The sequence below is a fragment of the Dasypus novemcinctus genome, chromosome 4 (assembly GCF_030445035.2).
Source record: "Dasypus novemcinctus isolate mDasNov1 chromosome 4, mDasNov1.1.hap2, whole genome shotgun sequence".
Lineage (NCBI taxonomy): Eukaryota > Metazoa > Chordata > Mammalia > Cingulata > Dasypodidae > Dasypus > Dasypus novemcinctus.
In genome coordinates, this window is record NC_080676.1 from 2743319 (window position 1) to 2756635 (window position 13317).

At 56.9% G+C, this 13317-nt stretch overlaps 1 protein-coding gene across 1 annotated transcript in view; it reads right to left on the minus strand.

The window, feature by feature from the left end:
- Positions 1–13317, minus strand: part of SLCO2A1 (solute carrier organic anion transporter family member 2A1) — a 93684-nt gene that overhangs the window by 56386 nt on the left and 23981 nt on the right. The window contains exon 2 of the mRNA XM_058294980.1: positions 1314–1451. Within this exon, the coding sequence (XP_058150963.1) occupies positions 1314–1451 (138 nt within the window). The remainder of the gene's footprint in view (positions 1–1313; positions 1452–13317) is intronic.

Sequence of the window (13317 nt, forward strand, 5' to 3'; positions counted from 1 at the left end):
GTGGGCCTTCATCCTCCTACGGGAGCCCTTTATGAAAGGGATGAACAGGGAGAGAGACAGAGGGAAGGCTGCAGAAGAAAAACCAAGCCACGGAAGCCAGAAGCTGAAGCAGTGAACCCTGGAAGACAGGGGAGAGCAGCCGTCGCTGCCACCTGCCTCGCCACGTGACAGAGGAGCAGGCTCCCGGCCACTGCTCGTGGGGAGAAAGCCTTGCCTGGTGATGCCTCGGCCTGGGCATTTTCAGGCCTCAGAACCAGAAGCTTGTACAGGAATGAAGCCCATTGTAACAGCCAACCCGTTTCTGGTATATGCTTTCCGCAGCCTAGGAGACTAAAACAGGCACTCACGGCGACCAGCCCAGCCACACACCCAGGTATACATAGACACACACAGAAAGCAGTGAAGACACACACGCACACACACACACACGCAGCTGGAGCTCAGAGGAGACATCGCCCTTTCCTTCAGGCTCCATCTTAGCCAGAGGCGTCTTGGGGGGAACCCCACGTCTCTAAATCCCTCCATCTCCCTGAACTCCAGTGCATCACGGAGACATCTCGCCATGCTCAGGAGCCGCAGCTCGGCTCCTGGGGGGTGAAACACCGTCTCCACGTGGGAACAGCAGGCCTCGGGGGAGAGGCGGGAAACCAGGCCTGGGCGCCCCATCTCGCCTGGAGCCGCGGGCGCTGCAGCCTCCCTGCCGCCGACTGCGAGCAAACGGTGCCCTCTGACCTCCGCGCCTGCCCCCAGCCCACCCTCCTTCCCTCTCGCTTGGCTCGGTGGTCACTGAGGGACAGTGTGAAATGGCCTCCCCCATGCTGCGGGGAGGCCAGAGAGAGCAGAGCTGGGGGTCAAGGCCGCGGAGCAGCTCTGGGGTCCATGGCCCCCCAGGACCTGGCCGGGGGGCTGTCCTTCCGCCTGAGAGCCTGGGGCTGCGCTCTCCTCAGCCTGGCGAGGGAGCAGAGGCCACGCCAGCTCAAGGGTCATCACAGAGCCGGGAGGACGCCGCGTTTGCAGGCAGCCGGGTCTGCCTGCCGCGGGCAAGGCCCAGCACGTGCTGCGCCTCGGCGTCCTCATGGGTGAGGCGGGGAAGGGCAGGCTACCTGAGGCCAGGTGTGGGCGAGGTGCTTGGCTCAGGTGCCGCCTCGGGAAGGGCAGCTGCACCCATCCCCCAGGCTGGATCTGGTCGTCCCCCTCCCCTGGGTCCCCGTGCAGAGACGGGAGCCTCGCCCAGCCACGCACCCCCCGTTCCCGCTCCTGCGGAGCAGCGTCCCGGGGCTCCAAGGAGGGGTGCGGGGCCTGCACCTGCTTACCTCGTTCAGGCTGGAGATGAGGCCCGAGGAGGAGCTGGAGAGGCCGAAGCGCTTCTCGATGGTGGTGAGGCTGCTCTTGAAGTAGGCGCTGTACAGGAGCTGGCAGAGCTGCAGCAGCCCGTGGCAGAGCACGAACACCTGCGGGGAGCACGGCCTGAGCCCCCCGCCGGCCGCCCGGGACCGCGCCTCCGCCCCGCCCCAGGAGGGGCTCGCCTCTTCACCTGGCACACGGGGGACGCCTGCTGCGTGGAGTGGGCCTGAGCGCGAGGCGACGCCGTTGCCAGAAGCTGCCTGGCCCCTGGGAAGCCCTCGGCCCGCCGTGACCACGTGTTGCTGGCCATTCCCACCAGGCAGCATAAAGACCCCTTAACCTGCACAGGGCTGGGGAGCCGCTCCCCGCCCCGCGAGGGAAGGACTAGCCTCGCAGCCACGCACCCAGGGCCGTCGCCCCGTTGACTTTTCCTCTACCAGCTGCCCCCGGGCCTGGGGCCTCCCGTGCCCCGGGAGGTTGCAACGCCACTCGGCATCCAGGTCACACCACTCCCCGTGCACAAACGCGCCCGAGGTCACCCCGCTTCACGGTCTCCCGCTCCTGACCTCCCCCCCGGCTCCCCTCCCACCCCCGTCAGCATCCCTCCCCCAAGGCCCACCTCTACTGGGCCCAACGAGCGCCACGGCGCAGGGGCCCCTGGCTGGAATGAAGGCTCCCTTCCCATCCTCGGGCAGCTTGCTACCACCTCGTCAGGTGCCTGCGATTGCGCCGGCTCCTCCCGGGATGGGTGACAATGGCCTTTGGAGAAGGGGCCGAGGCCGTTTGTCTCTGCACCCATCCTCGCTGGCACAGGGAGCCCTGTTAGGCACGCCGTCAAGATCAGATCGTGTTCCACAGACACAGGATTTCAAGCACCCTCTAGCCCAGATTCCCCGGTCCAGGCAATTTTATCCTGGGTGGTTGCCAGATCCTCCTCCTCTGACCGTCCTTTGAGGATAACGTCCCCCAAACGGTCAGGAGAGCCCTTCTCCAGACACGGCGCCCTTCCCACACGCTTTCACGAGCAATCCCTCTGCCCATCGGGTGATGGCATCCAAAGCTCCGCAACTTCCCGAGCGTTACACAAAGGTCCACCCCGCTGTCTGCTGGACACAGCCACCCGGATGGGTTTCAGATCTTCAGATCCCTCAGATGCATCACTTCCCAACTAGGACTCCTTGTCTCCCCGCCTCCTCTTCCTTTTCTTTTTTTTCTTTCTCCATCACCTTCCCTCATTCTCCCAAGCCAGACTCCAGCAACCCTGCGGGATGCCCTGGGCTCCGCAGCCTGTGGGGGTCACTCCGTTGCTAAGCCCTGTGAGCTCATCTTGGTCTCCAGCTCTGACCCTGCCCCTCGCTTCCAGGTGTACACGTTGCCACAGGCCCCCACGTCTCCTCCTGATGACAACAGCCCCCCACTCATCTCCTGCCTGCCCCTTCTAACCTTCCACCACTCCGCCCCAGAGAGAGCTTTTCAAACAAAAGGCGAGCGTGTCACACCACAATCCACACCGCTCACTGGCTCCCCACTTCCCATCAGGTGAAAAAGAAGGCCTTTGGCAGGGCACCCGAGCTCTACCGTTCCTGCCCTCGCCCTCCAAATCCTGCTGTGTCTACCATACTTTGCCAAGATGGCTGCGCCAACACCTCCCATCCCTCGTGTTCTTCTTTCCGCGTGCCTCTGCTGCTCCACCAAAGACGGCGTCTGTTGATCCTTCCCTGTGAGAATGGGCCAATTGGAACGACTCACTTCTAATGAAGAGAACGAAGTAAAGGCAAGGCGGTGTGGCCTTCAAGGCCAGGCCCTAAAGGCCGACACGGAGTCCGCCCAGCTCTTTCTCCCTTGGGACGCTTACCCTTGGAACCCAGACTCAACTGCAGGAAGCCTGTTCCTCACGGAGGGGCCACGTGCGGGTGTTCCGGCCAAGGACGCAGTTAAGGTCTGAGCCCGCGGCCAGCATCAGCCGCCACGTGAGCTAGCAAGTGAGCCTTCAGATGGCCCGGCCGATGGCAGGCGGAGCAGAAGTGCGCTGGCTCACCGCGCTCAGCACAGGTTGCTGATCCGCGAGCAGGCAAAATGCCACCATTCCAAGCCCCGAGACTCAGGTTGCTTTGTTACGCAGCACTGGACGGCTGCATGACTGGTCACCACACGACCTGCCCTTCAGACTCCATTAGAGTCTCACACGCCAAGATCCCTGCAGCACGCACGCTGTGTGGGCGCCCGCGCTCATGACCTGTCCCAGGTGGCCTTCCTCGTCCTAGTCTGGGTGGCTCCTCTTCGCTCTTCAGGAGCCTGCTCAGCATGGGCTCGGCCGTGTGCGCACATCAAGGGAGCTTCTAGAAGCCCCAGTGCCCTGCTGCCCACTCCTGCACAGCGGCGTCTCCACGGAGGGGCCCGCGGTTGGCGACAAGGGCGGTATCTACCCAGGGAGTGAGGAACGCACAGCCCCGGCGCCCCCGAGGGCTCGGCCTGAGCGGGGCAGCGGCCACACACTGGGCTCGGCCCAGGGACTCCTGCGGAGGCTGAGCTGATGAGGCCTGCCCCTGATTCCAGGTGAAAAACAACAGGGAGAGAGAGAAGAGCAGAGCCCGCGGGCCTGGAGGGCGGCAAGGGGCGCGGGGGCCCGCCGTGCCCAGGAGGAGCGTGGGTGGAGAGGAGGCGGCAGCCGCTTCGCAGCACGTGCGTTTCTGTGAACCAAGCTGGGGAAAGACCAGTCTCCCCCTTTCCAAACAAGTAATGAGTTAACAGGAGGGCCTAAGTGCCACCAACTTCCTCGCCTTCTCTCGAGAGGCAGGGGCAGCGGGACAGACCGTCCATCTCAGAGCTTTTCCTGGGAGGTGACTTGCCCTTTCTGGTAAATACAGAGCCCCCCAATTTCTCTCCTCAGGAACGGGGCATGACTCGCCGGAGCTGTCCAGCAGCTGTCCAATCGCCGGCCCCTCCAGCGCTGCCCACCATCTCCTCGCCAGGTATGGGTGCCTCATGGGCGCTCGGGGTTCCCAAGTGCCCAGCATGGGACTAGAGAAGGAACACTCGGCACCAGGCAGAAGAGACAGACGTCCAGGGGAGGACACAGGGTCAAGAGGGCAGGTAGGGGAAGCGGGTGTGGCTCAGGGGGCTGGGCTCCCGCCTACCAGGGGAGGTTGCTGGTTCAGATCCCGGCACCTCCTAAAAGACAGCGAGCTGGCACAACAAGAGGATTCAACAAGAGATGTGGGAAGGAAAAACATAAGAGAGATCAACAAAGCAGGGAGCAAGGTGGCTCAGGCAATTAGGCGCCTCCCTCCCACATCGGAGGTCCTGGGCTGGGCTCCCAGGGCCTAGTAAGGAAACAGGGAAGGCACGCAGACACAGCTAGTGAAAAGCAACGAGGGGGTGGGGAAAAACAAATAAACAATACAAAAAATCAATCAATAAATACAAACAAATACAATAAATTAAAAAAAAGAGTAGAGGTAAGGGGAGCAGATGTGGCGCAAGCTGTTGAGCTCCCACCTCCCACACGGGAGGTCCAAGGTTTGGTTCCGGTGCCTTCTAAAAATAAAGCAAACAAAAACAAACAACAGGCAAAACAAAAACACCAACTCAGGGTTGCCGATGTGACTCGGTGGTTGAGCACCAGTTTCCCACATACAAGGTCCTGGGTTCAATCCCCTGCCTGGTACGTCAAAAAACAAAAAAGAAAAAAGTATAGGTAGATGGATTGGTGGGAGGAGGATTGCTACTCACCCTTTACTGCTACTACATGGTTAAGGGCATGGGTTTTGGAATCCAGTAGGCCACAGTTTCGATTTCGGCTTTGTAGGGAATGGCAAGACCGTCAGCGACTTATCTGACCAGCAGTTTCCCCAGTAATAAACGGAAGCTAGTACGCTACCTGTTCAAGTGTGAGGGTACGAGATAATGTACTTAGAGCATCTTGCAACCCTCCCTGGCCCTCAGGGAGGGCTCCACATTTTGGAGGGAATAAGTTAAGGCTCCCTCCCCTGCCACCACTTACCCCCAAATAATTTAACCTCTCTGTTGCTGTCAACTGTTCCGTGGCATGAGAACCTGAGAACAGAATTTCCCAGTGAATTCCACAGAGCACCACTTGCTTGAGATGCTCCAAGTGAAAAGGGTTCCCCCGAAGAAAAAAGCTTGGAAAACCTTACATACGATAAGCCTCTCTTTTCCAAACTACACACCGGCAGACCTGCGGCGCCTGGCCCTGGTTACAGAGACACTGAGCAGAGGCTCTGAAACGCGATCCGTAGGTTAGCACCCACTAAAGGCCTGGCTGCTGCCAGCCGCAAGCCTCCCGGGGAAGGCAAGCGTCTAGGAAGCTCGCCCGAAGCTGGACGTCCGCGGGACGGGACTTCTCTGTGGCGCGTCACGTACTGAGGGGCCCAAGAGGGAGAAGCAAACCGTTCTGGGGCTGAGAAGGGGCTGGACTGAGGCCGCGTGGCCTCCCTGTTTGGAGAAACCGCTTCCACCTCTAAATGGCAGCTGTCGGCTCTCCAAACAGAGCTCAGACAGAGTAATCTAAATACAACGGTCCCTCCAAAGGCAGGAAGGAAGGGAGGGAGCGAGGGAAGGACAACAGAGCGCAACCTTATTTCAACCCTCCACAACCTTGCAGGGGGAGCTCAGGGGTGTGCTGTGGCCACGCTGTGGCTCCCTGAGTGAGGGCAGGGGACAGCTGAGGGTCCTTCAGCCCCTGCAACCTCTGAGAATCAAAAGCTGGTCTCAGGGAAACAGAAGTGGCTCAAGCGATTGAGCTCCCGCCTACCACCTGGGAGGCCCCTGGTTCCGTTCCCAGTGCCTCCTAGAGAAAACAGTGAGCTGTCATGACAGGCAGGCCCAGCAAGCTGACACAACAAGAGACCCAAGAAGACAAACATAATGAGAGACACAACAAAGCAGGGAGCGGAGATTCCCAGTGCCTTCTAAGGAAGATGAGCAAGACAGCGAGCTGGCGTGATGGGCAGGTATGCCGAGCTGATGCAACGAGATGATGCACCAAGAGACACAAGAAGGAAGACACAACGAGCGATACAACAAAGCAGGGAACAGAGGGGGCTCAAACAATTAGACACCTCCCTCCCATATCAGAAGTCCCAGGTTTGGTTCCTGGTACCCCTTAAAGAAACAAAGAATAGACACACCAAGTGCAAACAATGAGGGGGTGGGGAGAAATAAATAAAATAACATCTTTGGAAAAAAAAGAAAAAGCCCATCCCAGAGACCATCTTGTCCCTCCTCTTTCTGGGCTGGAGCTGACTGCACCCCAGACAGGCGAGAACCCCGAGACGCACATCTCTGGGGGAGAACCAGAACGGCCCAGCCAGGCGGACACGCCTCTGGGGCTGAGCAGTGCTGGGCAGTCAGAAGCTAACAGTCAGCTGGAATCCTTCCTGCGGAACTGTGAGCCTGTTGACATTCTTTTCACTTTTAAAGGTTCCCTTATTTTAAGTTAGTGTAATGCATCGTAGGTTGTAAAAATCGAGGACTAGGGAAGGGCGAGAAGGGCAGGCGCAGCCCAGCCCCAGCTCAGCCTGGCCCCAGCACTGCGGTTCAGGGACAGCCCCCTCTGCTTTGAGTTTTCAGTTTTCCTGTCACATCGCAAAATGATATGCTTGTACTGTAATTTCTTTATTTTAAAATTTTATTTATTGATTCACCCCCTCATTGCTTGCGCTCACTATCTGCTTGTCTTCTCTTTAGGAGGCGTGGGGACTGAACCTGGGATCTCCCATGTGGGAGAGAGGTGTGAAATCACCTGAGCCACCTCGGCTCCCTGCTTTGCTGCATCTGTCATTGTCTTCCCTCTTTGTGTCTCCTTGTTGCATCATCTTGTAGCATCAGCTCGCCTTCTCCAGGAGGCCTGGGAACTGAACCCTGGACCTCCCGTGTGGTAGGCAGGGGCTCAATCACTTGCACGCCATCTGCTTCCCTGTCTTGTAATTTCTTGATTTATCAAGTCCACGCTATTACAGAAAAGGATGAGGCGCCCATCTTTCTCCCCACTCCTCCCAATTTTTAATAGTTCTCTTGCTGTCTTCACTACTGTTGGATGGCTACACTTGGAGGCAAGCGAGCTGGGAGGCGGGAGGAGCACCCCCTGTGGGCAAGCACCCAACGATATGAGCCTCCCTCAGTTCCTGGAGAGAAGGTTCCTAGCGCTTCCCCTGGGAAAAATCCCCCGTTCTTTCTGGTGTCCGCCACACCTGCCAACTGTAAATCTTCTGCCTCTCTGGGGTTGTGCCAAGCCCACAGGCACGTGCCCACGGCGGGCCCGTGTGTGCATTGGAGGCCTGCCTTCCCGACTCTGGCTCATCCGTCTGCACTTCCCATCCACTTTCCGTCTTGCTGAAATTGCTGAAACCCTTCATCCACTCACAGCCTGTCTCCCTTTCTCCTTTTCTGTTATGCGTGTTCTTATTTCTCTTTTATTACTTTCATAATGATGGGTCCTGAAGATGAGAGTAGACAAACGTGTTCGGTCTGCTCTCTTGAATTACAAACCAAATCTATCGCCTGTTTCTGAGCCTAGTGGACAAACTCATCATTCTGTCCCCACTTTTTCAATGGGGAAAAGAAAGACTCAAAGCAGTAAGGCTTACATTAAGCTGTGCAAACAGAAAGTGTACCCTCCCCTCCCCGCGCCCAGGATCCTTGTATGTCCTGACACTTCATTTATTTGGCTAGATTCTTCCACACTTACTTATTTCACTAGATTCTCCAACGAAAGGCCCATGACCAAAGATAGGCTGTGGCTGGGGTGCCTGCCCAGCGCACTTGGACTCCCGTTTTTCACGGCCCTCAGCCCATGCTCAGGCCCTGGCTGGCGGCTGGCAGGCGGGCACGACCCAGGAAGTCAGGCGCGGGGCTGGAGGCCCTGTGCAATGGGCGTCAGGGAGGGGACCCGGAAGTGCTCACTCCTGGCTCTCTCCAACAGTGTGAGGGAGGCAGCATCTGACAGAGCGGAGCTCCGGGATGGCTCGCCTGAGCCCGCCTCAGGGCCCTCAGAGCTGGAAGGGAGAAAAGAGTCCTTCTCCTTCTGTCCCTTTCATATTAGTTAGCCAAAGGGGTGCTGAGGCAAAAGACCAGAAACTGGTGGGTTTTCATAAAGGGTGTTGATCTGGGGTAGGAGCTTACAGACACCAGGCCATAAAGCCTAAGCTACTTCCCTCACCAAAGTCTGTTTGGAGCAAGATGGCTGCCGACATCTGTGACGGTTCAGGCTTCCTGGGTACCTATGTTCCTGGGGCTGGCTTTACTCTGGCTTCAGGGTTCCTCCCTGCCCGGGGCTGGCTTCTCTTTCCTCTGTGAGCTTACTTCCCGGGGCTTCAGCTTAAGTCTTCAGCATCAAACTCGAACATCAGAAGCCCTGGCATCAAAAGCGCCGCTCTGTCCTCTGCCATGCCCTTGGTCTGTGAGCTTCCACCAAGGGGCGGGGACTCCACGCCCTAATCATAACTCAGCCATGCCCAGGTACAGACTACATTACAAACATAATCCAATATTTCTTTTTGGAGCTCATCAATTGTATCAAACTGCTACACCTATCCTCTTCAAAAGGAAGAGGGCAGCAAAGGAAGGAATCGGATGCGTCTTGGAAGGGAAAGGCTCTTTAGCTCATCGGTGTCTTCCCCCAGCTCAGGCCTTCTGCAGGGTGCGACTCAGCAAACCACGGCCCAGGAACCCCGAAGGGGAATGTGTCTTTTAAGAAGTGATTCAGGAAGTCAAACATTTTCCCATGCAGAACACCTGAGCGAGGTAAAGTTCAAGGTTGAGAGAAGCCAGCCAGAGCCACTGTGGGCTCTGGCTTCGTGGCGAACTAGAAAAAGCCTTTGCCGAGGATAAAACTCCGAGGCAGGCCGCGCTCTCCGCTCCCGTGCTCCCGGGAGAGCTGAGGCGGGCCTGGTCCGCTGCCGGGGAAGGTTGACCCGGGAGCGGGGCGGATGGAGCCACTCAGTGCAGTGTCCCCGCTTCTGCGCTCGAGGCCCCTTGCCAGCCCCCACTGTCCACAGGCTCCCCTTCCAGGCGGGCAGGGCTCCCCTAACCCCATGGAGAGAAGCCCCTTGGGGGGCCCGCGAGAACCGCCTCCAGGACCAGGTGAGCATCTGGCCCCAGAGCCGCCCGAGGCCCCAGGGACGCGCTGGCACCGAGAGGCGAGGGGCAGGGGCGGGCTCCTGGCCTCACGCCGCCGGTCCTCGCTGAAAGGGGCTGACCGGGCTGCTCCCGGCCTTCAGCTTAGCACACTCCGCTCAAACACAGCCTGGCTGGAAAGCCTCGCAAGACGCAGGGGAAATGGGTGTTGGCAGGCGCCACCCGCCCGTTCTGTGGTTTGGGCTGTTATTTTGTATATTTGCATTCTGCATTATTATGACTTAGAAAAGGCCTTTGATAAGACAAGGGCTCATCCAAGGTCTCTTGGGAGTATAAAATCAGAACAATCTGAAAAGAAACACACGGATTTCCGCTGCAGCCTCCTCTTTCCTTCTTGGGGCACCTAAGAGGGAAGCAGTTAGGCTTTCTAGCTCAAAGTAATGCTAAGCCTAGAAGACAAACGAACAATGCTGTCTCCACTTTTTCAGCGGGGAAAAGAAAAGCTCCAAGCAGCACGCGCGTGTCAGTAGTTCCTGAGACGCTTTCTGGGGTGGCTGTTTTGCTTTCTTCCCCAGTGTTGTGCTCCCTGAAGCTCAGCAGTGGGAGTGGAGGCGGGGGACGGCTGGATGGAGCTGGGGGCATTTCTCAGGCAAGCCTGGAACGGAAAAGAGCAAAGGGCAGGAAACTGCCTGAGGTGATGGGACCTGTGTCTGGGCTTTAGAAAGCACAGATCCAAAAAAAGAAAATCTTTTTTTGGACGGGGTAAACACGAGCACATGTGAGCACATGAGACTAAACGAATTTATCAGATTAGCTGGAGGCACGGTGCTGAAAACGTTCCCAGAAAAACAAAACCTTTGAAGCAAAGTTATTACTGACGTGGATGTAAATATGTGTTCAAATTCTTATTCAAAAACCCCTGGTCTTTTATTAAGGCAGAGACGCTTTCCTGCCTCCACGGAGAACAAGTGCCATCTTGTCTTTCTTGGGCAGCTGGCACGAAAGCGATTTGCTGGGCAGAAGTGGGGCACCATGAGGGAATCCATTCTGAATCATGTATGGCAGGAGAAAAAAGAGAATGGATGAATACGGCAGCTTCACTTATTTTGTTTCCTTCCGCTTCTTCGCTGTTATAACAAGATGGGATGTGTTTCCCCTGATCTCCCAGAAGGCTTTGACGATTAAGCCCCCCCTGCCCTCGAGGAAAGGGAAACTAGCTTTTCAGAGAGAAAGAGGGGGTCGAGCCCGTGGCAGCCCAACAGCCTGTGGCTCTGGGAGCCGACCCTGAAGCTGCTGCCCAGGCCGGGAGGACCCCCTGTCCAAGGGGACTGGGTCACGGACCGCAAAGCAAGCGCTGGAGAACTTCTTTTTACATCGCCTTGTTTGTTGGCCTCCTGCCTCCCATCGTCAGCCTCAGTTGCCTGTTATCTTCAGTATCCGCCTGACGAGCACAGGGTAGATGTTCAGTGAAGTGTTGTGGAATAAAGCTAATCCTCATGCCAGCCCTGGGAGGCAGGTGCGAAGACTTCCATGTGTGGGTAAGAATCCGAGGCTCAGGGAAGCCAACATGCTGGGTCACAGCTGGTAAACAGCAGCTGCCAACCGGCGCCAAATCACGCCACCCTCCTGCTCGACCACACAGCCCGATCTTATGCGAGTTCTGGGGAAGCAGACTCTGATGAACTTACTCACACCAAGGTTGCCAGGTACCGAAATGCCAAATTTTGTGGCCTCCAAGAATCACTTTCCCTAAGCTCTGCGGTGTTGGACACTCGTGGACCCCACTGGCCAGTCCTCCTTAGAGACCCGTGCAGAAGTCATTTTCTCGGCTCCCAACCTCGCATCAACATTATCTGGGGTCTGCCTTGGCCTTTGTCCCTCTCTGTGCAGCTTCCCCGGGCATCCCACTCCTCCGCCGCGGGCTAGTCCTACAGGTGCTGGAACCGCCGCTCCACAGCCCGAGCGCAGCCCGCCCCCACGCCAGCCTCGCCTCGCACTGCTCCCACACGCGTCGCTCCGAATGCCCGGCCTACAACACCGCCCCTCGATTCTAGCTCTCGTCCTGGAGCTTTGGCCTCTAGTTAAGCCCTTTTTTATGAAAAAGACTTCTTTTCTTTCTTTCTCCTCGTTGTTTGCACTTGCTGTGTCTGTCTTCCTTGTGTCTTCAGGAGGCACCAGGAACTGAACCCGGGACCTCTGGTGTGGGAGAGAGGCACCTGATCTCTTGAGCCACCTCCAATCCCTGCTTTGTTGTGTCTCTCATTGTGTTTTTCTTCTTGTGTCTCTTGTTGCGTCAGTTTGCCATGCCTGCGCATCACTCCAGCTCACTGTCTTCTTTGGGAGGCACCGGGAACCGAACCACGGACCTCCCACGTGGTAGGCAGGAGCCCAATCCGCTTCCCTCCAATCAAGGCTGTCCATCTCCACTGCTGGCCTCACTCCAGGTCACTGTCACTCCCACCTGGCCACCGTGATAACTTCCCGCCTGTTTCCTACACCCAGCCTTTCTCCCTTCCAAACCTTTCTCTAACCAGCAGCCAGGGTGATCTTTCAAAAATACTGTTTATCGAAGTATAGTATTCACACAGAAAAGGCGCAAGCCTTAAGGGCACAGCTCAATGAACTTCACAACCTGAATGCACCCCAGGGACAAGCACCGGATCAAGCAGTAGAGCGTTACCGCCTCCTGAAGCCCAACCCCAGGATCACGACTCTCCTGGCTACGCACTATTACTATTGCTGTTGCTGTTGTTTAGGATGTACCAGATCGAACCCAGGACCTCCCGCATGGGAAGCAGGTGCTCAGCCACCGAGCTACCTCCACTCCCCTGTGCACATTATTTTAACTTTTTTTTTCGCACCCATTTGAAACTTTCTTCCTAAAGGTATATACATAGAGAGGCAACAAATACGTGGAGACTGAGGTCCTTAAAAGTGGAGTTGGAACGAGGGGCAACCAGAGGTTTCTGCTTTTGATTTTCATTCAAGGGCTCGTTCCTGTTTTCAGCCCTTGTCCCTTACTTAGGTGAGTCTCAGGAAGAACAAGAGCGGGGGAGCTAAAATTGAACTTGCACTAGTAAAGTCACTGGGACTCTAAAGCTGGACAGGAAGTGTTTCATATAATTAGAATCATACAGTAAATCAGCAGGATCTTTTGGAAATGTAGAACAGAGCCTCCAGGGAGCATGTAAAAAGCTCTCCAGTGGGTTTCCATTGCCTCAGACTAAATTCCAAGCTCAACACCCCCGCCAGGACCCCCCTTTTCCAGGACCCCGTCTGCTCTCACTGCAGCCCCGCCTCCACGGGGCTAGCAGCCTACCTGGTTCACTGCTGGTAAGCACAGTTGACGTGGTAGCTGAGTGGAAAATTCCTGACCTGTGGGGCAATGTATTGCCTCAGAGCCTCCGTGGGGGGCTCTCGGCTGGGGAGGGCGCGGCCCTTCATGGCCACCCCCTCCTGGTACTCTCTCTCTATCGTATCTTCAGGGCACTAAACACAATCGCAATTACAATCGTGTTTTGTGCCCCCTGGCCACCCTGGCACCTAGCACCGACCTGCCATCAGAAAGGCAGAGCAGGAACAGGACAGCAGACGGGGGACACTTTCACAAGAAAGAGGCAACCCACCCCAAAAATATCTGACAACAAATCAAAGGAAATAATAAAATCAGCGGGTGACGCCTCCTGTTACCCAGGCACCCACCAGCACGCCTTAAGCGTGGGGATGCAAGATGACTTCGGAAGGTACATTCCTTGAAGGCAGCAGGTCTTTTTTCTTCTATTGTACCTGCCTAGCTCCCCAGTACCCAAAGGAGTTCTGAAGGCATGGGAAGCCGCTCAGCAAACGCTGGCAGGTTCTTCCACGTGGCTCAGAAGC